The sequence below is a fragment of the Sminthopsis crassicaudata genome, chromosome 5 (assembly GCF_048593235.1).
Source record: "Sminthopsis crassicaudata isolate SCR6 chromosome 5, ASM4859323v1, whole genome shotgun sequence".
In the NCBI taxonomy this organism is placed as follows: domain Eukaryota; kingdom Metazoa; phylum Chordata; class Mammalia; order Dasyuromorphia; family Dasyuridae; genus Sminthopsis; species Sminthopsis crassicaudata.
This window is the reverse complement of record NC_133621.1, coordinates 12,092,445-12,118,262: the sequence shown is the minus strand read 5'-3', so window position 1 is coordinate 12,118,262 and position 25,818 is coordinate 12,092,445. Positions and strand designations below refer to the sequence as shown.

At 44.8% G+C, this 25,818-nt stretch overlaps 1 protein-coding gene across 1 annotated transcript; it reads right to left on the bottom strand.

The window, feature by feature from the left end:
- Window positions 1-568: 568 nt before the first annotated feature.
- On the bottom strand, window positions 569-6,648 carry IL6 (interleukin 6). The gene is made up of 5 exons (XM_074267186.1): window positions 6,506-6,648; window positions 6,171-6,349; window positions 4,961-5,074; window positions 3,650-3,796; window positions 569-1,643 (listed from the first exon to the last, which is right to left on the bottom strand). Exons 1-5 carry the CDS (start codon window positions 6,522-6,524, stop codon window positions 1,455-1,457), a joined length of 648 nt encoding a protein of 215 aa, XP_074123287.1. The 5' UTR covers window positions 6,525-6,648; the 3' UTR covers window positions 569-1,454.
- Between the last annotated feature and the right edge of the window lie 19,170 nt (window positions 6,649-25,818).

Genomic DNA, 25,818 nt, shown 5'->3' with positions numbered 1-25,818 from the left:
GGGTCAGCTGAGGCCCAGGATTTACCTAACATCTGCCCCATCTCAGTTACTAGAGATTGCTGATTTAGTCCTTAACAAGGTAAGTTCCTTATTTCTATTAGAATACTCACCTAATCTCCTGGTCACAGGGGGACTTCGGTGGAAGTAGGGTGCCAGCCCCACGTTGGGCGCCAAATGCTGGAACTCTATCTTTCCAGAAATCAGCAGGAGTCAGGATCACTAAATGTCTTTATTCTAGATCTTTTCCGTCACCTCCAACGCCAGGTCACGAGTGCAAGTGAGCGTGAGTTCCACCACCCAAGTTTCTCTTACTCCTCCCACACAAGTCACTTCCCTCTCTTTGTCTCACCAATCAAGTCAGCACAGAACAGCTGGGGAGGGTCAACCTTAAACAAGTTAATAGGGAACCGTCCAATTGGCAATTAGTCTCACGTGCTTCATCATCCAAGTGCATTGCTCAGTTCTAGCCCTTTACACCTCCCCTCTCCCCTTTTTTGTTCCAGAATCAGGTGAAGGATGGCAAAAGGTTTTGTTGCATGAAAAAGCTGGTCGAATTAATCACAAAAAGTGGATTTTTACAAAAGATAATTTTATTTAAAATAGTTCAAATTACATAGTTTCTTTTAAAATTATGAAAACTTCATAAATATGACATAAATAATTCTTTTTAATCGAACTAATCACAAAAGGAGATTTTTACAAAAGGTAATTTTGTTTAAAATAGTTCAAATTACATAGTTTCTTTTAAAATTATGAAAATTTCATAAATATGATAAATAATTCTTTTTAAGCGAACTAATCACAAAAGGAGATTTTTACAAAAGGTAGTTTTATTTAAAATAGTTTATATTATATAAAATTTCTTTTAAAATTATGAAAATTTCATAAATATAACATAAATAATTATTTTTAGGAATGGGGAAAGAGAGTAAACCTGTGATTTCACTGGTTTGAGGAGGCCTTGAATAATGAAATTCCTTTTACCAAGGCACGTTGGCACTTTCTCTGTACTTTGTTTTAATGAGTTTTGTGAGCCATTGAGAACTCAATGACTTGCCCAAGATCACCTAGTCTGTGAGTCTGTGTCAAAGCAGAGATCTGAGCCCAGGCTTTTTGATTCTGAAGCCCGCCCTTTGATTACACTGGAGGTAAAGCCTGTTCATTTATTTCAGTTTCCTGGGACTGAGTCCAGGGAACAAGAATGGCAGTTCCCTTCTCAATTAAGATCATATGTTGAAAAAAATAGAAATAATTTTAAATGTTTTAAAATATATAAATTAATAATTACCTTATGGGAATAAATATTACTTAAATATAAATAAATTAATTTAAAATAATTAAAAGCAATATCCTCACTGCTCATACTTTTCTGGTTCTTCATAAAGAACAACATGGCCATCTGCCCACTGGACAGATTTTTCAATGAAGGAAGGAACAGGCATGAACTAAAACATTCAAGCACTGTCATTCGTGGGGTACATGTACCGAATAATCCGAATGGTATGCTCCATGAGCTTGATGTAGTACCACAGGCTGAGATGGAGAGCCACCTTCCTGGGCCACTTTTCCAGGCTCTTCAGATTCAAAACCAGGTTATGGGAGGCAGTTGGGTTGAGGGTGGGTACTGGATCTGCCACCTTCATCTGGAGGAAGGAAATAAAAACGATGATTTTAAATCATTTTCTGAAATACTCTGGTGGAGAAGGTCCTCCATTATTTCTGGGAGACAAGGCTATGGTTGGGAAATACTGCTAACATGGACCAAAGCTCGTGAGAAGAAGGCACTTTGACCAGTCCCTCCACGGCGTTCTATGTGATCTCTTTCTGATCCTTCTTCCTGGCAAGGATCCTGGGTAGGTCCCAGTCTGTACAAGAAATAGATTTTCCTCCCTTTGTTCCAATGACAGAAGAAAAACCATAACCAGCCATCCCAAAATTGTTCTGACTTTTTCTCTAACCATTGATAATCCCCTAAAGTAAGAACTAGAATCTACCCTAGATTTTTAGCATCTTAAGAGACAAACCTATTTCAGGGGCCTAAAAAAAGCTCATAGTAGTTCACTTCATCAGGTAGAAATGCACCCTGGGACGGATGACTATGGATCTTCTTCCTGGCTGATGTCTACAGAGAGAAGTATCTGATAAGGGGCTTGAGGATTCCGGGTCCAACTTCAGGTGTAAACTTCATCGAGAAGCTAAGCGAGCACATTTCAAGAAGACAACAAGGAAGTCAAGCTCAGATTCGGCTCGGTGCTTCCACCTGCTCGGCCTTGGTGGCTCCCCTATTTTTGGCCCTCCATGGTTCACTTACTCTCCCACTTTTAAAGCACCTACTATGTGCAAAGCTCTCTTGGAGGCTGGTGAAAACTGATCTCATGGAGCCAGTGTAAACACTGGCAGCTAAACAGAGGTCGTCCTTCCTCCGTGACTGTCGGTAGTACACAAAACCCATCCTCCTATCTGTGTGATCATCTGACTGTCCCATGAATATGTTCTCTGGGAAGCACGATAAAATTTCAGAGGGTCTATTTTCTGATGTCTCCATGAGACTTTTCTCCCTCTGTAAACTTCAGGAGATAGCTCCTTAATTAAATTAGGAAGTTGTCCACCCAAGGCATATTTGTTATCCTATTAGGAAACGTCCAAGCTTTCCTTAAATTGCTCTGAGGGCTCTATAGGCTTCAGACTTAGCACACTTTACAAACTCTTACACACACTATATATACACCATGGATATAGTATGTCCACTCCTTTTTTCACTGATTAAAAAAGTCCCACCAGAGCAAACTCTTACACACCATATATATATATATATATATATATATATATATATATATATATATATATATGCACCAATATACCATGATTATAGTATGTCTATTCTTTTTAGTGATTAAAACAATCCCTGCCAGAGCACTAAGACTTTCTAGCCATGACTTTCTCTTGCAGACATGTCCTCCTGACTCATTCTTATGTCCCTCTCCTTTAGTCTTGAACGTGCCTGGAAGAACTGGTGTGAGTCAGAAGGGGAAGGCAATCAGTGGTTACAAGTGGAATCTCCCATTCTTGGTATGTATGAAATCTTGGGAATCTGGCTGGAGTGCTCCTTCCTTTGCATGATCACAGACTCCTTGTCACTTTTGCCCACCATCTCCTTAATATCACCACACCTAACCCTCTGCTGACCCCTCCTAAGACTTTTTCTGCTGCAACTTCTCAAGAATTCCCTTAAAAGCCTGTCCTAAAAGTGAAAAGCGACTGTATACTTTTGTCTGGGGCTGCGGTCGTGAATTTTTTTCTTTAAGTTTTCTTGACAGCCGGCACGTGTTTCAGACAGGCTCATGAAGAGACATTTCCCACTTCCTGCCTCTCAAGGACTTCCGAAGTTAATGTTGAATATTATTTGTTTCTACTCACTACAGCTGGCACAAAAATGAGATGTCCCAACAGCTTCCACAGAAAGAGAGGGTAAGCAGCGCTGTAATTGTCAGGAAGCCCGTGATGGGGCTTTTTGTTGGCTTTTAGCTGTCTCATTTTTTGAGAAGTATTGCATTTTAAAGGACTTTCAAGTTTTCTTGGGGAAGCCTGTTCCTTGAGCCATTTCTAAGTCGGGACCATTGCTTCTTGGAATGGGCAAAGGGAAACTCACCAAATTATTCAGGGCCAGGGCTAGGTCAGCCGTGGTCACTTTTAGTAATTCAGCCCTGCTTTTCTTTTCTGTCATCTCAGATTCCATGAACTGGAGATACCCGTCAAATTCCTGCAGATTACTGATGATCTTTATCAGGCATGCCTCCTTATGTGAAAAACAGAAAAATTATAGTTACCGATGGGGAAAAATGTATATAAAATAATTAAAATAGGTCTTTCAAAGCAGAACTTATATGTCCCCTTTCTCCCCTTTCTTTACCCCCTTAACAAAATTAAAATACTTCTTCTACAATATCATCCCATTTCTCCTCCCAATGGCCCTATGGAGTTGGAAAAGTCCAGCTGCCTTATTTTCCATCTGGACAAGCAGAGACACCACTTCAGTGATTTCACTAAAAGCCAAACAGGTGTTGAGATCTGGGAATAAGGCTGAATTCCCCAGATTTTCCCTATCCTCTTCTCTGTCTTAAATTATAGACCTTCCCTAGGGCAGTGGGTCTTGTACTTGGATTATTTTCATGGAGTAATCAAGATTCAGGACAGATTATCTCACTGCTTGGATGGGAGAAGGGCAGATCAGAATGATTTCATGAAGAAGGAGAGCTTGATAGCTTACGGGTGACCAGCTAGAGAGGAGAGGTCAATAGACCATGTAATCGAAGATAATCTGGCTAGCATCTCTCACAGGCTTCTATTCTTGGAGATGTGGAGGTAAAAATACATCAACGCCAACAGAAATACCCAGCTTTGTTTAAAGACATGAAAATGGGACCATCATTTGGGACCTCTTTTAAATTAGCTGTCTTGTGAAATGCGTATTAAATAGATAGATGGATATAAAAATATATATAATGAATATATCTCTATTGATAGATCCATCCATCCATCCATCCATCCATCCGTCCCCTCTTTTCTCCTGTATGGCATATTCCCCTTTAGGTATTGGTAGATCTCAAGGTAGCAGGAGAAGTCCTCCTTTCCCTTATTTATAGTTCTATGGGTCCCATAGCCATTCACTTTCTGCATGCACCCATAGCCTAGACATTGCCTGAGAACAGGGGAAGTCACGCACTTAGCTAGGAGCCAAGTGCCCAGGAGTTAAGATGTCCCACATTGATTCACAGGGTGAGGCCGCAGAGAGCCATGAAGGTGGGAGGCAGGAGACCCGTGCCTTGGGTTATTGGGCGAGAGGTCTCCCTGATGCAGTGGGGGCTGCCCTTTCCTCATTAATATAAACGAGGCTTCCATGATAGGAGGATCTCCACGTGCCTTTCCAGCCCAAATGTTTGGTGGCTCAGGGGTTGGGTACCTTATTGAATTCAGAATGGAAGCATCCATCTTGCTCTGTCAAGTTGGGAAAGACCAGGTTGTTTTCAGCTAGTATCATGGTGCTGTTGTCGCATATGTTCTGGCTTTCACAAATCTGGCAAGAAAGGCAAAGGAGTCATGATCCCATGGCTGTTTTTAAGAGACAAGTGGGCATCCAGTCTCAGAACCTCTGGGTTGGCAGGGAGCCTGAGTGGGTATCAGGTGCAACCCGTGCCCCAATGGAAACCACTCTCTGATCTCCTCAGCAAGTGAGAACCCAGCCTCCAGGACTCCCACGGATGGGGGACTCCCTCGCTACCTGCTCAGCCGGCATACTTCATTTTTGGATAGCTGGATGGGTGAGCGAATCCCCTCCAATAGCAAGCCAAATGTGCATCTTTGCATCTCCACTATTGCCGCCCGCAGTGCCAAATTTCAGAGACTGACAGCCCCTTGCCACATCACACCCTTTGAGTTAGATCCTCGAAGATCCTGTTTTCCCCAGTTCTTTCCTTCCCCAGGTTAAGGATTTTTAGTCTGTGTTGGACCACAGGAAGATGAGACTTTTCTCTAAAAACGAATTTATGGCTCCTTCTGCCTAGGCGTAATTGCTCTTCCCAACTTTGTCTAGGCCGGAAGGAGCCATACATTCATGTGATAAATTCATCCCATAGATGAGATCTTCCACCAAAGGCAGACCAGGCTACACCATGCTAGAGGAAAGGGATTCTCTGTTTTAGCATCTTAAATACAGCTTTTTCCCTTTGAGGAAGATTTCACTATTGAGAATTCACAATCAAAGAATCTTAAGACCATGGCCACCAGCTGCCAAGAAACCCTGTTTGCCTCAGTTCCTGCTGATTTTCCCTGGAGCTGACCAGTTTCTGATCCTTCCAGCAAGGTAGAGAGTCCTTATTTTCCCACAGAAAAAGGAGGCTCAGACAAGTAGATGGAGGCCGTCCCGGATCAAAGATGGACCTGGGGGTGGAAGCCAGGTCCCCTGAAGTCCATCCGGTCTAAGAGACCTGGTCCTTCCAGAAGGGAAAACGACCCCTTAAGCCCAGGGAGAAGAAAGGGTGGCTTCTGTCTCTGCCTGCCGGGATCCGAGGAACTTCACACTAAGGGGAAGGCGTCCCTCCTTTGGAGCCGGGCCCGGGGGAGCAGTTCTGAAGGCCGGACACCGCCCTGCCTCCAGCCAGCCTCCTACCCACCTTGTTCTTCAGGTCAGTAGCTTCACTGTACAGCGTGTTGGCCAGGCTCAGGCATCTATTCCGGTCGGCACTGCCCGATGCTGGATTTCTGGAGACCCCCGAGGCGTCCTGGGTGGGGCGAGCGGCCGTGGCTACGAGCAGCGCCAGGGTGAGGGCCAGTGGCCTGAGAGACCCTGTGACTGGGGAGAGGGAGAGCGGGTGAGCTCACCACGCAGCTGCTCGGCTGAACTTCCTCCTGCTGGCTGCCTTCCACCGGGCCGCAGCCAGGCGCACACACTCTCACACACACTCTCACAGGCTGGGGCAGGGCCAGGGGCCGGCCTCCCCTTACTTACTCTGGAGCGGAGGGCCCATGTCTCAGAGCGTTGAAGGCAGGCCGGGGTGTCTGGTGGTCGGAGGGCAGAATGAGCCTCCCGACATCTCTGATCTGTATTTATTGGGGACGAGACTCAGATATGGACTCTCTTGGGAAAATCCAACATTTTGACAAATCTTTGATGGGGGAGGGGTGGAGCAGGGGTGGGGTGTGAATTTAGAGGAAACCTTATTAAGGTTGTGCAAGAGCTGAACTGTGACGTCCTTGAGCATCATCGGAGTTAGCCGGGACCAGAAGCTCTTGGGTCATCTACTTTAGCCCCTAGAGGCCCCTGTGGGATCATTCTTACTATACTTTCTTTTTTCAGTGACTCAGCACTCGGGCCTCTCTTGGGAAAGAGGAGCCGAGGGAAGTCAGAGAGGAGGGCTGGGATCGGGTTTCAGAGGCTGACGTGCGGGCTCTCTGCCCCGGCAGACCCAGACCCATCTCTGTGGGGTCCCGGCCCGCTCTGGTGGCCCTGTTCTTAGCAGAGATCCTTCAGGGTGCTGTTTCCTTCTCAGGTGCATTTGGCAGGGCAGGAACCGAGGCAAACAGCGTGAAGTGACTTGCCCAGAATCACACAGCTGCGAAGAGTCTGAGGTCGGATTTGAACTCGGAAGAGGGATCTTCCTGACCCCAGACCCAGTGCTCTAACCACTGAGCCACCTAACTACTTTCCCTTCTCCCCCCAATCTATATATTGGAAGCACAACATGGTGGGAAAGAGAGGGGAAAGGCAGGCATTTCCTTGAATGAAGGATTTGTTATTCTGTAAAAGTGGACTAAAAGAGGCATCTCAAGTTTTATAGAATAACAAATTTTCTATAAAAGTAGACGAAAAGTTGCATCTAAAATTTCACCTTTAAGAACACATTTGATTCACCGAAATCTTTTTTACTCAAAAGTTGGAAAAATCTTTGTCTATTCTTATAGAATAACACATTTTCTATAAAAGTAGACTAAAAGATGTAGTTTCACACATTTGATTCGCCAAAATTCTCTTTACTCAAAAGTTAGAAAAAATTAAGCATTTTTAAATATAAAACTTGATATGATTTGGTTCGACAGAGCCTTTCCAACAAATATTCAAAGGGACTCCTTCCTGAAGGATGTTTCCCCAGAGAGATAAGTCCCATTGCCATCAGTCCATGTGCTGGGGAGCTCTTTGAGGATGGAGATTATCTTTTGCTTCTGTTTGTATCTTGCAGGGCTTAGCACAATTTGTGGCCCAGAGCAGGTGCTTAATAGATGCTTATTGGCTGTTGCTGCATCTCGGCCGGTAAGCGATGGGAAGGCCGTAAGCTGGAATCTTCAGCATCTGGTAGCAGTGTGGACCCGAGTTCTGTTCCGCTGTGGGGATCATCACTGCTGAATTGCTTGGAGAATCCATTGTGTCCCTGAACTGCTTTCTCCAGTCGGTATCGCTCCATCTAAGTCTCCCCTGACGTAGAACTTTTTGAGAACACTTCTGCTGCTAGCTAGGCCCACGCATGTTTCCAATGACAGATCAAAGTGTTCTGTTAGAGTAACTTGATTTTTGCTTTAAAAAATTTTAAACACGGTCATACAATGATACATCACAGCCAGGGCTGGAGCTCGGCATCCATGCTGGCTTTTGATCAGCTCCCTCAGACCCGAGGAAGAGCAGTGTGAGCCGTCCCACAGCTAAGCCTTGGCACCTGCTGGTGCCCTGTTCTGCCAGGGTGCCCATGGGAAACGAAAGAGGAAGCGAGGGATGGCTCGTAGACACTTGAGATGTCTGTTTGTCCCTGCGATGGCCATGTTTCTGTTTCCTTCCCTTCCTTCTGGCTCCGCCAACTTTCATAAGAAACCATTGAGCAGAAGGTCATGTAAGAAATGATGGCCACCCACTGTGGACCAAAGTGGCTACGGCTCCCAGGTCATGGAGGATGGGGAAGGGAAAAGAGGGGCGATGGCAGCCAATGGACATTCTCCAGGCCCTTGCTTGCCCTTGTTGATTGGCATAGGGAGCGACTGCCAACCTTGGGCTGACTGGTAATGGCCACCGCTTCCGCTGCTGTAGCAGGGTGCCTGGAAGGGGGCTCAGGGCTCCGATTCTGGGTCTGTCAAAGGGAAGTTCATGCCCCATCCAGCTCCAGGGCCTGGGTTGTCCAACTGTCCTCCTCCACTCTCTTGGTTCCATCTAGTGCCTCCTAAATAACTAAATAACTGACATTGTGGGTTTCCAGAGTCCCAGGTGTCCATCGTGTTAATCACCAGGTTCCACCCCCCCTTCTCAGGGATGCCTGGGATCCTCCACCTCTGGGCCCTCCCAGAGTGCTTGTGTAGCCAGAGTCCTCTCTCCTGTGCTCCTGGCTACCCCCTTTCTCCCACATTCAAATATCCCAGTTAGCTCAGCTAGGAGGGAAGTAGATACCCTTGGGGGTCATGGAACCGATGCTTCCCAAGGTGACTCCATATACTTCTGGGCCTAACTCCTGAAGTCTCAAGGTGGGGCTGCCCCGGGACCCCCTTCTGTCGGTGTCTACACAGACTAGAGGTTGCGGGGGAGCGCCAGGGGACCCCACCGACTGAGAAAGGACTGGATTTCCTCCTCTTGTTTCTGCTTTACAATGAGAAACTTCAGAAGCTAAACATTGCCTTATTCTTAAAATACATTCACTTGAACCACTTTAGATTCCAAAGTTGTCTTCCTCTTGAGATCAGCAGCTCAAGATAGAAATGTGAGATGTAAGGGGGGGTTCTCCTCATTTCCTTCCTCCATCACTTCCTCTTCCCCCTTACCCTCACGTAAAGTGCTAAGAAAATCACTCACAAGTGTCATCTGCTGTGGAAAGCTGAGCTGCACTTTTGGTTTTTATATTTCCCTCAGTGTAGTTTGAGGAATACAGAGACTTATAGGGAGAAGGTTGGTCTGAAACTCCATTAGTTGTGGGACGCCTGAGCCCTCTCCCCTAAACCCTTCTGCTCTTCCTTCAGTTTTCCTTGGGCTATACTTATCTGTGTACAGACAAATGGAAACTCCATGAAAGCAGAGACTGCCTAGCACAGTGCCTTGCAAACAGTAGGTGATTAATAAATATTTACTACTAAACCAAGCTTGAATTGGAATGTTCCTCCCCCTCCCCCATTTTCCTCAGGTTTTCATTTCTGCAGCCCAGGAAGAGGAGCTGAGTGATCTCCATCAAAGCCTTCCCATGAGGCCGTCCAGGTCTGCGTTGGACCTTGTGTGTCTTGTCTAAAGATTCTGTTGGTGGCTACAATAACTCATATACGTGGACCGACCCTCGGGCTGTGGAGGGAGTCCCAAAGGGATGCCGTCCATGATCCATGGAGTCCTGTAAACTTTATTTCACTTCTCTGCAGAGTTGAAATGCATGGACGGATGATGGTTAGTCCCAGAGGCAGCTGTCGTCGGCTACCTTCTCATTTTCCCTTCATCCCCAGAGTGTGGAAGCATGCGGACTCGGGATGGGACCCGTGAGGTTCCTGGCATGGGAAGCTACAGCCGTGCCCAACTATGAGCGCTCCATTTGGGGTTTTCTTGGCAAGGACACCAGTTTGCCATTTCATAAACTGAGGCAAGCAGGGAGAAGTGACTTGATTAAGGTCACACAGCTAGTGAGTGTCTGAGGCCAGATTTAACTCAGGAAAATGAGTCCTCCTGATTCTAAGCCTGGTGCTCTGCACAGAGCCATCCACATACTTAATAACTACCAGAAGAAGGAAGGATTAAAAATCCCCCCAAACTACTGACTTTCTGTCATGCACATGGGGCTATGCTAGGGAAGGAAATGGGAAAGTGTGTGTTGAGCATCCTGAAGCCTCACGTGTACTTACTTATAGGCCAAGGCTACCTACGGAAGTCCTCCAGACCAGTCCACCCATTCTACAGAGGAGGAAGCTGAATCCCAGGGAGGGGAAGTAACTAGGTGCCCATGGTGGCACAGGGAGTACGAGTCAAGGGCAGAATTCAAACTCGTCTTTTAATTCCAGAGCCAGTATTCTAGAATGTAATTTAATGAAAACAAAAGAATAAAGGATACAAATGGGCCTATTTTATTCAATTCATTAAAAAATAATCTTATATCTCGTTAGGCATCATTTGGGCAAAAATAGATCCGATTTTTCCTTTTCATTTGGTCACAGTGCCAAGGACTAGTTACTGGTTGGGCAGTGGAGAGGGCACTCTGAAGGCCCCTTTCTCTCTCTCAACTTCAGTGTCCTTCTCTGTACACTAGGGCTTTGGACTTCTTCTCGGGGCCCCTTTCAGCACTAAATCCTTGACCTTCTACAGTTTGTATTTAAGGAAGGAGACAGACAAGTGAGGAGAGATTTTGGAGAAGACTCAGCCTGTGGGATGGGACATTCAGACTTCAACCGTTTTGCATTCAGGTGGCCTTTCTTAGAAGCAGGGGACGCAGAAGGGAAAGTATCCGGATGATGACCCTTCATTTCCCATTGCCAGCTCATCATCCTTGCCCCTGGGGGGTACCTCCTGGAGTTATGCAACAGTCCTTTCTCCCCTTCTTGAGGCTGACACTGTAAGAGATGAAGTCATTCTCTTGCAATATCCTCCCCAAACTCTGTTTTGGTCATGCTTTTTCCCTCTTCCTGATGGTGACTGGGTTTCTGATGCAGTCAGTGTTTGCCTTCTCATTAATGGCTGAAACCTAACGTTCATGGCATGAGTATGGGTTCCATTTTGTAATTTTCCTCTAGTGGTGGCTCAGAATGAAAAACAAACAAATGGTCCTTTGTAAAAATAAGAGGGGGGTTTTAGGTGGAAGTTAAGATGGGGTGACCTGCCTCGCTGTGAAGGCTCTGAAAGGGCTGGAGGATGGCATTTTCCCCCCTCGAGGTCCTTGAGGAGAAAGGAACCTCTTTGTGGTGGTGCTCTTTTGGATGCACTAAGTGCCATCTTGAGTAGCCTTTCCATCCCCTCCTCTCGGAAGCTCCTTGAGGGCAAGGGCTTGTATTGATTGACACAATAAATGCTTGTTGCCATGGATGCAGTTTCTTTCCTCAGAGATGATAGCATTGAGAACTGACTAGTTCTTGGAGAACATCTAGCTTGACTTCCTTATTTTATGGGCGATAGGGCAGTTAAGTGGTGCAGTGGATGGAATGCCAGGTCTGGTTGCAGGAAGACCTGAGTTTAAATAGAGCCTCATACATTTTACTGATCATGTGACTCTGGGCAAGTCACTTCACTCTGTTTGCCTCAGTTTCCTCATCTGTAGAATGAGCTGGAGAAAGAAATGACAAATCACTCTAGTATCTCTGCCAAAAAACCCCCCAAAACCAAAAGGGGTCAAGAAAAGTCAGATATGACTGAAAAATGATTCAACAACAATTTGTAGCTGATGAAAGGGGGTTTTAGTCAGCTTAAATGATTTGCCTGAGGTCATATGGGAGGCAAATAACAGAGCTGGTTTGAGGCTAGGTCATCTTGCTCCAAATGCAGTGTCCTTTCCATGGGGCCACGGATGCTCATTGTGCTAATGGGGTCCCTTCTTTGCACAACACGCCAGGTGTCATGGGGTACAGTTTGACTCTGATAGAGAAACAAAATGAGCACATGAAAAACAACAGTGTGTGATTAAATACACCGTGAGTGTGATGGGAATTCAGAGGAAAGGAGGGAGGAATGAGAGCTGGAGGAGGCAGGGTGGGCCTTTCAGAGGATGTAGGACCTGGGATGAACCTTGCGGATGGGTAAGATTGAAGAGGTGGGAAAGGAAGGGAGTGAGGAGGAATATACTCCTGAGGTCCCAGATACGCGGCGAGTGTGACGTATTTATGGGATGATAAAAAGATTCACGTGACAAGAATGGACAGAACCCAGCTGAGAGTCCTAGTAAGTCAGGCTGACCAGAAGCGGCCATGGAACCCAGCTCAGAATTCCAAATGTTATGGGGTGATAATGATAAGGGGCAGCAGGAGGCTGACACTGCCTTGACCCTATTGCCAATGGGCAAGGTCACGGGCTGTGGTGAAAAGGACTCTGGGTTGAGAATCAGAATCAGGGCACCTGAGCCCCAATCTTGCCCCTCGGTGCCCTCCCCCTCAAACAATGGGCTTCTTTGGGCCTTCATTTCCTCGCTTGTAAGCTTGGACCAGACAGTTCCATGTCTGGACCCTATCATGAGGTGCTGGAACAGGCAGTAGGAATGGAGAAGGGACAGACAGAAGGAAAAAAGTTACTGGAGCTGGTGGCTGGGTGGATGAGGGGGGGGCAGAAAGGGTAGGTGTAAATATTGCAATGCATCTATTTCCCATGAGCACTGCAGTCCTAGGTGGACTGGGCTGTTGAGCATTTTAGGGAAGGAAACGCTGAGAGCAAATCCCTGAATACACGAGGCGTTTGCATAACGACTCCATATTTCAATCATTTCTGAATCCGTGATTTCTCCAGGGAATACATCAGCTCTTCTCTGGTGCAAATTGGAGCCCCTCTTTGACAGTTTTGTCCCCTTCCCTCCCCCCTTCCCAAGCTTTAACAGGGCTGGTCTTTAGGTCCCAGACACAGCTTGGTGAGCTCAGGAGGACCCCTTAGAGCTCGTGCTGGGAGCACGCAGGCCTGGAGAGCCCAGGCTCCCCTCCACGACGCCGGAGGAAGGCTTGGGGGGGGTTGTGTAGAGAAAGGCACAGGTGCATCAGGGAGAACGAGGGGAGAACCAGAGCAAGTTTTCTCTGAGACCTTATGATAGCCCCGAGATGACTTCTGGGTGCTACCTGGAACAGAGCGCTGGGAGAGAGTTTCCTGCAGTGGAGGAAGTTCTGGAGTCAGGAAGCTGAGGTACCTCCCTGAGCCTTCCTGCTCTTCCTTTAGACTCTTTTCCCAAATCAGGGTTCCAGCGGGTATAGAACTATCAATCAACATTAATTAAGCACCTACTGTGTACGAGGTACCGTGCTAAATTTGGGGGATTAGAGAGGCAAAAGAGAGTCCCTGCTTCTCCCTGGAGAAAACGGCATGTGAGCATGGACTATCAATCAACACTAATTAAGCACCTACTGTGTACGAGGTACCGTGCTAAATTTGGGGGATTAGAGAGGCAAAAGAGAGTCCCTGCTTCTCCCTGGAGAAACGGCACGTGAGCGATCTCTACAGACCAGACTGGATCGGGCATAAAAGGATGTAACGCAAAGAGGGAAAGTCCGGAATTGGGAAGCGCTCCTAGCCCGGGGATAGAAGGGCTGAGGGAACAGGTTGAGAAACGTCCTCTTCCCCTCCCCCCTCGAGGCTCCCAGCAGTGCCTGCGACCATCCCTTTGCCCCCCGGGGCAGCTCGGCTCGGCTCGGGCGGGGAGGATGCCTTGGCATCCCGGGAGGCTCGGCCGGGATTTCCCAGCTCCCGGGGCGCGTTAGCTCCGGCCGGAGTCAGCCTGAGTCACGCCGGCAGCGAGGGGAGCCGGGCCCGCAGGCCCGCGCGGCGCAACCCGAGCCGCTCACAGGACGTTGAGCAGACGTTCCCCGCCGCCTTGGGGTTCTTCCCCCCAAACCTCCGGGGCAGCCACGGGAAACTCGGAGGGCCAAGTTCGCTCTGGCCGGGGGAGGGGAAAGCGCTGGCGGCTGGCACGAGCGGCCCGGACCCCGGAGAAAGCAGCCCGGGCCCCCAAAGGCCGCCCGCCGGCGTTAGAGCCCCGGCCCCGGGAGCTTATTGGAAATGACTTCTTCGGTCCCAAAGAAGGGCTTCAGGGAAGGGGCTCGGACCCAGGCCTTCCCCTGTGCAACGGATTCTCTGCTGTTACAGAGCAAATGGGCCCAGGGCTGTCATCTGGAGGACACAGAATGGGGAATTATGGGGTTTAGAGTTAGAAGGAACGCTAGAGATCGCTGAGTCCCACTTTCTCATCTCCTCAGGGAGAAACTGAGGCACAGGGCACTGAAAGGACTTGCCCAGTATTCGAGCTTGAGAATTGCATCTGGAATCTTCTTGCTTCCAGGTCCTTCTGGCTCCAAAACAACCCAGAGATCGCTATTCTGGGTGGAAGCAGGAGAGACAGAGAGACAGAGAGACAGAGAGACAGAGAGACAGAGAGACAGAGAGAGGAGAGGAGAGAGAGGAGAGGAGAGAGAAAAGAGAGACAGAGACAGAGAGAGAGAGAGACAGAGAGAGAGAGAGAGAGAGAGAGACAGAGAGAGAGACAGAGAGAGAGACAGAGAGAGTGACAGAGAGAGTGACAGAGAGAGAGAGAGAGAGAGAGAGAGAGAGAGAGAGAGAGAGAGAGAGAGAGAGAGAGACAGAGAGAGACAGAGAGAGACAGAGAGAGAGACAGAGAGAGAGACAGAGAGAGTGACAGAGAGAGAGAGAGAGAGACAGAGAGAGACAGAGAGAGACAGAGAGAGACAGAGAGAGACAGAGACAGAGAGAGACAGAGAGAGAGACAGAGAGACAGAGAGAGAGAGAGAGAGAGACAGAGAGAGACAGAGAGAGAGAGAGAGAGAGAGAGAGAGAGACAGAGAGAGACAGAGAGAGACAGAGAGAGACAGAGACAGAGAGAGACAGAGAGAGAGACAGAGAGAGAGAGAGAGAGACAGAGACAGAGAGAGACAGAGAGAGAGACAGAGAGAGAGACAGAGAGAGTGACAGAGAGAGAGAGAGAGAGAGAGAGACAGAGACAGAGACAGAGAGAGACAGAGACAGAGACAGAGACAGAGAGAGACAGAGACAGAGACAGAGAGAGAGACAGAGACAGAGAGAGAAGACAGAGAGACAGAGATAGAAATAGAGAGAAAGAGAGATACACACAGAGAGAGAGAAACAGAGAGAGAGAGATGGAGAGACAGAGACAGAGAGAGAAGACAGAGAGACAGAGATAGAAATAGAGAGAAAGAGAGATACACACAGAGAGAGAGAAACAGAGAGAGAGAAATAGAGAGAAAGAGAGAGAGATACACACACAGAGAGAGAGAGATACAGAAAGAGAGAGAGAGACAGAGAGACAGAGAGAGAGAGAGAGAGAGAAAGAGAGAGAGAGACAGAGAGAGAGAGGGAGAGAGAGAGAGACAGAGACAGAGAGATGGAGAGACAGAGACAGAGAGACAGACAAAGACAAAGAGAGTGAGAGTGACACTTAGTAGCTCATGGAACAGCAGAGGAAGGTCACCTCCTCTTGTGTGCGCTGCCATTTGCCTGACTATGGCTGGAGAGGTACAATCCCCTTGAACTTTAGCTTCCCCATCTCATTAATTTTTGTTTTTGGTTTCATTTCCAGTGCTCAGTGCCTGGCTCATGGAGGTGGGTCTGCAGAGCTCTCACAGGAAAGGAGCTTCAGGAAATGATTCACTGTCACCTGTCCTGTGGCCCGCCATCTTTTATTTTTCCACAGTAATTCAAGCCCAGTGATACGGGCTCCACAGTATTTGCCCATGATAACCCTGGTTCAGGGGAAATAAAGATGCATCCAATGAGGAGAGCTAAGCACTAAGCATTCCCTAATCATCTGCTCCTGGGTAAAAGACTTAGCTTTTCTGGGTCTCAGTTTCTTTATCTGTAAAAGGGGGAGAATTAGTGTGGTGGAGTAGATAGAAGGCTGGTCTAAGAGTCAGGAATATCTTGCTCCTGATGTACTAGTTGTGGGTCAGTAGGCAAGTCACAGTCTCTCCACGACTTTGGCGACTCTTCTGGATAATAAGTTCCAGATGGGAATGGGCATTTAACGGATGACATTTTCCCAATAGGAATTCCCCACACTGACCAAATCGTAAATTCAGACCAAAAGGAGGGATAATAAATTCTTGCTCTGGGCCACCCATGGAGATGAGATGAGATCATGTATGTTGTCATTTAGAAAGTAAAGTAAGACATGCAAATGATTAGCTTTCTCTTCTTCCTCTTCACCTGCTTCCTCCCTTCTGTTGATCTGGGACATCCTTTAGATTATAAACTCCTTGAAAGGCAGGGATTATCTTTCTTTTTATTAATTGTATCCCTTTTAGCACAGTGCCTGCCACATAGGAGACACTCAGAAAATGTTTATTGTATTAAATTGGATCCTTTTCATTCTTTTCACTCCTTACCCCCCTCCCCCACCATTTTCCTTCTGCTTTCCTCCCATCCCACTTCTTCATTGATTTAAGAGCATAGCTTTAAGGGTCATTTCACCCAACATTTGCACTTACAGATAAGTAAACTGAGGCCCGGGGAGTTTAAGAGGCTCATATGAGATCAAGCATCAGACCAGTATTTGAAAGCAGAGGCCCGGGGAGTTTAAGAGGCTCATATGAGATCAAGCATCAGACCAGTATTTGAAAGCAGTTCCTCTGACTCTTTCTTGGATGCCTTATTTTTTTCAGAAGCCATCCTACTCTGATTGGACGTACAGGGCTGATCTGGGGCTGCACTAATTAGGATCTCCTTCCTTCCTTTGTCCAGATTGGTTTCCTTTATTTATGCCAGCATTGTCTTAGCAATATCAAGGGATCCTCTAGAGACACTGTGGAAAGGTGATTTTGAAGTCGAGGTGATTGTGGATCTTTCATTGGATTGTACATCCTTATACATTTCTATGGGACTCAGTTTCCTTCTCTGGAAATGACATGGACTGGATCCCGTTCCCAAAATATCTGCCAAGACTCTCAATATATTTTTTAACCATCCTCAGCTTTTCCTGAGCTATATAGACACGGTCATTTAAATGACATTTGGGCTTAGTTCTTTAGAGTTCCTGGATTCATCCCTTTGAAGACCCATGAAACCTTGTATGGGACCTGATACTCTTTATGTCGTGGAGCCCAGGATTGCCTAAGTGTGGTCTGGAAAGTCTGCTCATTTGCCTGAGAAAATGACGTGATTTTCCTCTCTGGGAATGGTTTACTCACTGAAGGCTTAGCCATGTTAGATCTCAGCTTTCTAGGGGTATCCAGTCTCAAGGAATTAGTAACCTGAGAGAAAACAAGGATGGGCACTCGGCTTAGAAAATCTCTGAGAGACAATGGGAAATGGAGTAGAAGTTTCAATGAAATGCCGGGGCGAGGATTGTCATTCCTTGGGGAGTCTTTTAAACTCGGAAAAGGGGAAAGAGTGATTAATGTTACATTTGTACATGTGACGGGAAAGTGACTAAAAGCAATGCATCCTGACGTTAAGAGAATCCATAGAGAGTAAGCTGTTCACTTAATTTTTTTGGGAAAACCCCATCCTATTGATATATATTTTTTATATATTGTCATCACTTTCCAATGATGGGAAGGGTCCTCCCTTTTAACAGAGAAGTGCATTTAAAATAAAGCATAGAACACATTGGCCATTGATGCAAATGTCTGTCTTCTTTTGCCCCCATAGCTCCCTACCATCAGTAGGGTGGAGGGTGATTGGTGATTAGTGATACCATTGCATTCTGATGTCTTTCATCTTCCCGTTTTAGAGTTGCTTTCCTTTCCATTCCTGTGGCTCTTCTGTGTATTTTTCTCTTAACTCTGCTGACCTTTCTCTATATCGGTTCATACAAATCTCTCCGTGGCCCTCTGAATTCCTCCTGCTTATCTCAATGGAATCTCATTATCTGTAAATGTCACCATTTGTTGACTAGCTGTTCATTCATATAGTATGAGTTAAGCCATGGGGTGTAAAAAGCGACTTTGTCCATCAACCACAGGGTCTTGAGGTCGGATTTGGCTGGAGGACAATCGCAAGGCAGATTTTCCAAGCCCTTCTCTGAATACTGATGTTTCTGGGAATTCCTCTCGGGAAATTATCAGCAACATTATGACTGGGTTTCTGGCAAAGCCTCTCCAAGTACCAAACTACACATGCAGCCAGAGGGCTGGGTATGACAATTACAAGCTACTACACTCTTTCTTCCTCACTATCAGGCCCAATCTTAAAGGAGAGGAAATTAATTATTAATTAAAACAAAATAAGATTTAATAGAAGTGAGAGGAAATGAAAGGAATTAAAAGAAAAAAAATTAACCTTCTTAAAACTAGTTTTCCATCCAGAGTACTCAAAATTCCAACAGGATCTCTCTGCTAAGCAAAGTAGGAAGAGCTCAGGACTTGGGAAGAAGGGATCTGGCTCGGGATTTTGATTCTGACAGCTGCAAGCTGTGTGATTCCATGGCATCTCTCTCAGTTTCTTCATCTGTAAAGTAGGGACAGGAAGAGCTGATCTACCAATTTTACAGTATTGTAAATGATCCTAGAGAAAGTACTTTGGAAACTTTAAGGGCCTATAGAAATGCGAATTTTAAAAATAATATTACTCAGCATCTTTTGGGTAACTTGGGGACGTCCAAATTACATCATTTGGCTCTAATGTGGCTTCTTTTTACTTACAGGAATATTGTTTATTCAACCGAAAAGGCATTCTGAAGGGTTGGGCACTTGATGAGTGAAGATTCCACATAAGAATACAAATGATTTTAGCCAGGATTTTGGAACCAATAGTTAGAAGACTTTCATTGACAGTTATTTGCAATCTACTGTCTTAGAGTTGAACTGGTTACCATGGGATATCCATCTAATTCCGTTGGATATAGTCTGCCAGGAACCTTAGACCTGATACCTTAGATTTGGGAGACAGATATGGGAAGATAGATGGAGAAGGAGCTGTCTACTGATTTGTTCTTTAAAGACCACCATAACAGAAGAAATTGCTCAAGTCAAGTCAATTCTCATTCCAGTTTTATTTAATACAGAGGAAATAAATGTGAAGAGAGAATATTTTATTTCTCTTCTTTCATCGTATGTCCCAATATGTCTGCTCATAGTTCGTCAGTGAGAACCACAGGAGAATAATCCAGGAAATAAGTAGACCCAGTTTTGAGGTCTATTCAAAGAGTTTGTGAGGAAGGATGAGCTTTATATTAAATAAATAAGATCTAAACAAAGATTTTTTTTTTCTGTTAGTAAGAACGTCTTTTGAGTATATTTTATTCTTATTTGATATTTTATTTTTCCCAGTTACATGTAAAATAATTTTTAGTTTGAGTACCAGATTTTTTCCCTTCCTCCCCCAGACAATGAGAAGACACATATGAAATTATGCAAAACATTTACATAAAATACATGTTGCAAAACAAAACATAGATTGTCTTCTCAAAGAAAAACTCTCAAGAAAAAAGTATGCTTCAATCTGTATTCAGACACCATCAGGTCTTTCTCTGGATGTGGGTAGTGTTTTTCACCATATGTCCTTCAGAGTAGTCTTGGATCTTTGTATTGCTGAGAATAGCAAAGCCAGTCAGAGCTGATCAGCCTATAACATTGCTATTATTTTGTACTTACTACATTTCCAGTAAACCAAGAATTCCTAATTTGGGACTTATGAATTTGATTTAAATTTTTTGGGTAAAATATAGTCTTATATATTTTGTTTTTTTCCTTGATTTTCTATGTTTTGTGCATTAAAAAACATGAATATGAGAAGAGTCTCCCAAGCTTCAGCAGAAAAGGTACCCCAAGGGACGAAAATGATAGTGGTCCGAGGGAATATGGGAGGACAAATACTCTCATGCACTGTCAGAGGAACTGTGAATTGGGAAAACCAGTTGGGATTAAAGCACACGCTCCTTGATCTTCAGATAGAACCACTAGGCTTAGGCTCCAAAGAGATCAGAAACAAGGGAAAGGACCTATAGGTGCCAAAATGTGCCTAGGAGTACCTTTTACTGAAGCAAAGAACTCAAAACTAAGTGAGTGTCCATCCACTGGGGAATGGCTGAATGAAATGATGGCACGTGAGTATAGATCTCCAAAAAACAGCGAAAGAGATGGATTCAGAGAAGCCGGTGAAGTTTTATATGAACTGATACACTGGCTAGACAAACATTGTCTAGGAAAAAACTTTGATAGATTTAACTCTAATAAATTCAGTGACCAACCACGATTCCTGAGGGTGAGTGATGAAGCAAGCTACCCCATTCCTGACACCTTGGGGATGGATTCAAGGTATATCCCGAGACACACATTTTGGGACCTCAAAAATATTGGATTGTACTTATCTACAAGGGAGAATTTATTTATTTTGAGAGAAACTAGGGGAGAGAGAAACATGAGAATAATGATGCAAAAAAAGAAATAAAAGAACACAGCATCAATGAATCAATAAAAATGCATAGAAAAGAACATAAGGATACTCAGAGGAAGAGAGGGAGAGCTTTGGAACTAAATGTTGAATTTATTTTATATCTTAAAAACAAGATAATCATGATTTCATGTGCAATCATCTTCTATTCTTTGTACAACTATGTATCATTAGCAAATCCATGCTTTTGTTCAAGTCATCACTAAGATGTTGAATACCACAGGACTGAGCCTGGCTCTCTGGAGCACTCCATTAGAGAGCGAGCTCCTCCCAGGTTGACACTGAGTCACTAAAGATTGTTCTTTAGGTTTGATCATTCAACCAGTTTCAGATCCACCTAATTGTAACATCATTTTGCCCAAATCATTCCACTTTGTATACAAGGATAGGATGGAAGACTCTTGTTATTTTCTTGCTTTGCTAAAAGTTTGGTAAAATATAACTATAGAGTTTTTCAAAAAATCAGATAAGATTAAGCTGTCATGATGTGTCCTTTGAAAAATTATTTTTATTTTTCAACTAAGAAGCTTCTTTCCTTCTCACTGTCCTCTCTTCCTTTGGTAAGCAAAAAACAAAGAAAAAAACCCCCTCAATCCTTAGCTGCATAGTTCAGCAAAACAAATCCTCCTGCTAACCCTGTTGAAAACTGTTTCGTTCTTTGCTGAGAGGTGAGTGGGTGAGCTGTTTTACTGGCATTCTTTTGGACTCATGGTTTATCACCATCTGTTCTTGATTAAGATTTGCTGATCAAATATGAGAAATGCTATTTTTCGTAGGTGTTATCAAGCACCCTCAAAAAACATGCTCTCAAATGAAAACTAAGGTCTCTGGCTCCTGTTTTTTTTCCCCTCCTCTTAAAAATTGGGGACCATTTGCTTTTTCTGCATCCTGGGAACTTTTTTTTCTTTTCCCATAACTCAGAAGAAATGTTCCCCTATTTGAGTACCCAGTGACTTGAACTTCTAAAGTTGATCAATCAATAAGCATTTATTAAATAGCTACTAGAGGTTAAGTGCTGTGTCAAGCACTCAGAGACAAAAGTAGGGATTTATATATTCTACTGGGGGAAACAATGTAGACACATATAGGTACATACATATGCAAATATATTTTATGCATTTAACATATTAGTATATGTGAATTAGTGCACATAAATTAATATTTAATATCTATACATGGAATAATGTATACACATATGTGCGTAAGTATACATGTTATATATGTGTATGTGCATGTATATGTTACATATGTTACATATTTATATACTATATGTATTAGTATGTAGTATGTATTGGTAGTAATATTAGTACTATATGTTTATGTCTTAGTGTAGGGCAGTGGTCCTCAAACTTTTTAAATAGGGGCCAGTTCCCTGTCCCTCAGACTGTTGGAGGGTCGGACTGTAGTAAAAACAAAAGCTCACACTCTGTCTCCGCCCCTCAGCCCATTGGCCATAACCAACGGGCCGCATCAACGTCCTCAGCATGTGACCTTCTGGCTGTAGTTTGAGAACCCCTGGTGTAGGGTGTGCCCTAAAATTCCTATAACCAACTCCCACTCATTTTAATGAGTTTGTCTTGGGAGTGTGGGTACTGTCTTCCTCTTCATTCTGGGGGAGCCCTTAAGGATCGAGGGGTACCATTTCTAGTGTCATAAAGCTCAGATGCTCCCATCTATGTGTTTCCTGCTAGGATTTTGGCTTAATAATCATTTAGTCAGCCACACTCAAACTTTTAGGAAAGACTCTGTATTAAGGTATTTAGAGTAAAACTAATTGGTACAAAGCAGCTCCCCCTGTTCCGCTCCCCCCAAAAGCTGGGGCCAGCCTTTTGGAAAGGCACATATAGAGTCCAGAGGAAAAGGAGCTATGCTTAAGGAACACGTGTGGCAAAGGGGTGACTGTGAGTCTTTGCTTGCTAGAAATCCTTTTTTCCCTTTCATGGAGTGCTCAGGAATAATGGGGCTTCTTTGCTGGGCTTAGTTATTAAGGGACAGGTCAGTTCCCCGAGAGCCTCCTCAGCTGTGGATCACAGCATCTGAAGGAGTTTCAGGGCAGCCTTTGCTGACACAGGTGTTGCTCGTGGATTGAGAATGAGATAAATTGGAGGCGGAGGGAAGAGGAGGGAGGTCAGACAAGGCAACAGCCTCTCAGTCAGAGAACAGCAACTCCCTCTCAGTCTCCTTGCGTCACCCTCTCACACGAGGACATCCATTCAGGTTTGGATCTCCAGCAGCTGCGGTCAGGTGGCTCCCGTGTATTCCAACACTCAGCAAGGTTATGAATGTGTTTCATCTGGGGCTCTGGAGATCGATGGTACAGAGTAGAGAAGTTTCGAATCCTCTGGACTCTTTGAAGTTTTCAAAGTCCTCCTTTAGTCAAGGGGTCGAGGAAGGAGAGAAGAATCAAGACTGAAGTGGTCTCCTTCCCTCCCAAGAGACTCCTTTTCAGGAGCTTTAGTTGGTATACTCTCTCCTCATCCTCTACTCTCTGGAATCTCCATCTTCCAAATAATTCCCTCTCAAGTGGCCCAGGATTTTCTAGGTGGCCTGTGATACCTCTGATTGTTCTCGGTCAATGCAAGCACAATTCCTGTTCAACGTCCTGTTCATATGTCCAGGGACTTCCTATGTAGCTCGAAGCCTCTGCTTGTGGCTGAGACTCTTCTCCAGCTTGATTTCCCCTGGTTAAGGTAACAGGGCAGAGCATTTTATCACTTCTCTTTAAATGGCATAGGGTGAATTGATTGATATTTTCAGTTATTTATACTCTCTCACAAGGTATAGAAAGATCAAATATGGGGTAGCCTTGGAGGGATGCCATTGAGATGCTTCCCATATCTCTTGTTCTTCTTCCAAAATAAAGAACAAATAAGGACGACAGTTGGGATCCCTAATCATTAGAGCTGGGCATTTATTTCTCATAATTTGATTCATTTTAAAGTACTTAATGTCATACAATGTACATATAAAGTATTGATATTATTTCAGCGTCTAGGGTGCCCTTGGGTAGAATGTCATTTGTCTATCTTTTATAACCATGTCTATTTTTACTGGGGTCCCATCCGACATCACTCTGGCCACCGTGGGTTTGTACAGTTCACTCGGAGCATAATGAACTCTGCCCCAGCCCCTCATCTTAATTCAGTGTCAATAACTGTGTTTGTGTTGCTTGTAAACAATGTATTTTTGGATTTTGTTTCCCGTCCATTCAGTGGCCGTTCTCAGAATGAATTCATCCATTTGCATTCACAGTTATGTTGTTAATTGAGTATTTTCCTCCCCATACCTTATTAACACTTTCCCCTTTCTTTGTCCCCTGCTCCTGTCTTTGCCAAGAAGAGAAGGATGGTGAAAGAGGAGTGTGATCAACACGAGTGGCTTGTGACTGAAGCAAATTGCCGCCACATTATCACCTTTCCTCTCCCCCTCCTCTGAGACCCCAGCTAGAGGATCTTATGCTTTATTTCTTTTCTTTTAATCTTCCCTTTATGATCCACCTTCCAAAGCAGGACGTTCTTTTGCTTGATTTTATTTCCTTCCTGACTTGACCCTCACTCTTAAATCCTTCTCTCCCCCTTTCCTATTCTTGCCCGTTTCCCTGCTGTGTTTAGTATAGAGACACATTAAACTTCTCGGAGGGCTTATACACATGTGTTTCTGTGTGAGTATATATTCATCCTGACTTTGATTCAGATGAGAAGGGTCATACGATGCTCATTCCGCCATCCTTTCTCTCCCTGTTTGTATTCTCTTGCTCTTCAGTTATGAGACATCCTAATTTCTATCCCCTTCTTCCTCATTTGGTTTCAGGTTTATTCTTTTCTCCCATCCTTTTAGTAGATCCCCATTCATGGGAAATCTTAGCACAAAGGCCGACAGCCACTTGTTGGGATTCCTGTTCAGGTATGATTTGCATTGGGTGGGCTCCAAGGTCTCTTCTGACCTGCAATTCTGTGATTCTGAATATTCCCTGGTTCTGTGATGGAAGGAGAAAAATCGAGTGCTCTCCTTTCCCCACTGTTCCCTCTTCTTGGACTTAGAACGTAGCCTTCATGAAATGAGGTGGTTGGTGTTTTTTTTTTTTTTTGCCTTGGTGGTCTCTAAAAGGGGGCGTGTAAGAGAGAGACTCACCAATGGTTTGATGGTTTAATGATTAAGGAAGATATAATAATACTAAGCTTGTTTGGTGCATTCTCTTGTGTGTGTGTTTTAATCACATCCAATAACATCATCACTTCTTGGGAATTCAGTGTTCTTGAGAGAGTTATTTTTAAGTTCTGCATGTTTACTCTTTAAGTCCTTAAATTAGCCTGATTTCTATGGAAGCTGGACTTGATAAGAATTCACTTATACCAGGAGAGATTGCCGTTGTTTCTATAGGACTAGGGATGGTTTTTATTAGTGTCAGAGTTAAAAATAACTGCAGACCATACTGTTGGTTTTTTTTTTTCCAAATGGGCTTCAAAGGGAAATTTTATCTCATTTTTTGGATTATTTCACAAAATATTCAAGTTGTGCACTTCTCGGGTTAAGGGTGTGGTTGATGACAGCTACTAAGTCAGTGAAGGAAATGATGAAATATTGAAACTGGGCAGAAGTGCTGGTGAAGTTGGGGGAGAGTCACTGCTTTGTCTTCCTCCCATAAGCCTTTTTTTCTGGATCTTGGAGACTGACTCCTAAGAGTCAAGGCATGGATCTGGAAGCCCCAGTGAGGGAGGCTGTGTCCCAGGATGTTAATTCTGGAGCCTCTCCATTTCCTCTTCTCTTTTTGCCCCTGCCCTTTTCCATAGCTGTGTTGCTGGTGGGATGCCCGCCTCCCTTCTAGCTTTCCTTTTGCATCCCTTCTGCGAATCGCTGTGAGAAATAAAGGTGAATAAAATCACTGTCCAAAAGAAGGGAAACATTTGGGAGAAATGATGGGTCTCCAGATGGAGGGCCCTGACTTAATACCCAACCCACGCTTGTTATATCCTCTAACTTTCCCTCATATGCTGCTCATCACCCTTCCATATGTTGCTTCTTTCTGTGTTCTTAATGCTTCTCACAGCACCCTTCATGCCCTTAATCAATGCTCATTCTTTCACCTGTTCACAGAAATTAGGTCCAGAAAGTTTGCACTACCCATCAAGGCCACAGAGTAAGCACATGGTGGCCCCTCCTTTATTTGACAAATGATGGAAACTTGGAATGGAAGTGATTTCCCCAAAATCACGCAGGTAGGAATAACAAAATCAGGCTTTAAATCCAGATTCTTGTACTCAAAATCTAATGCTTCT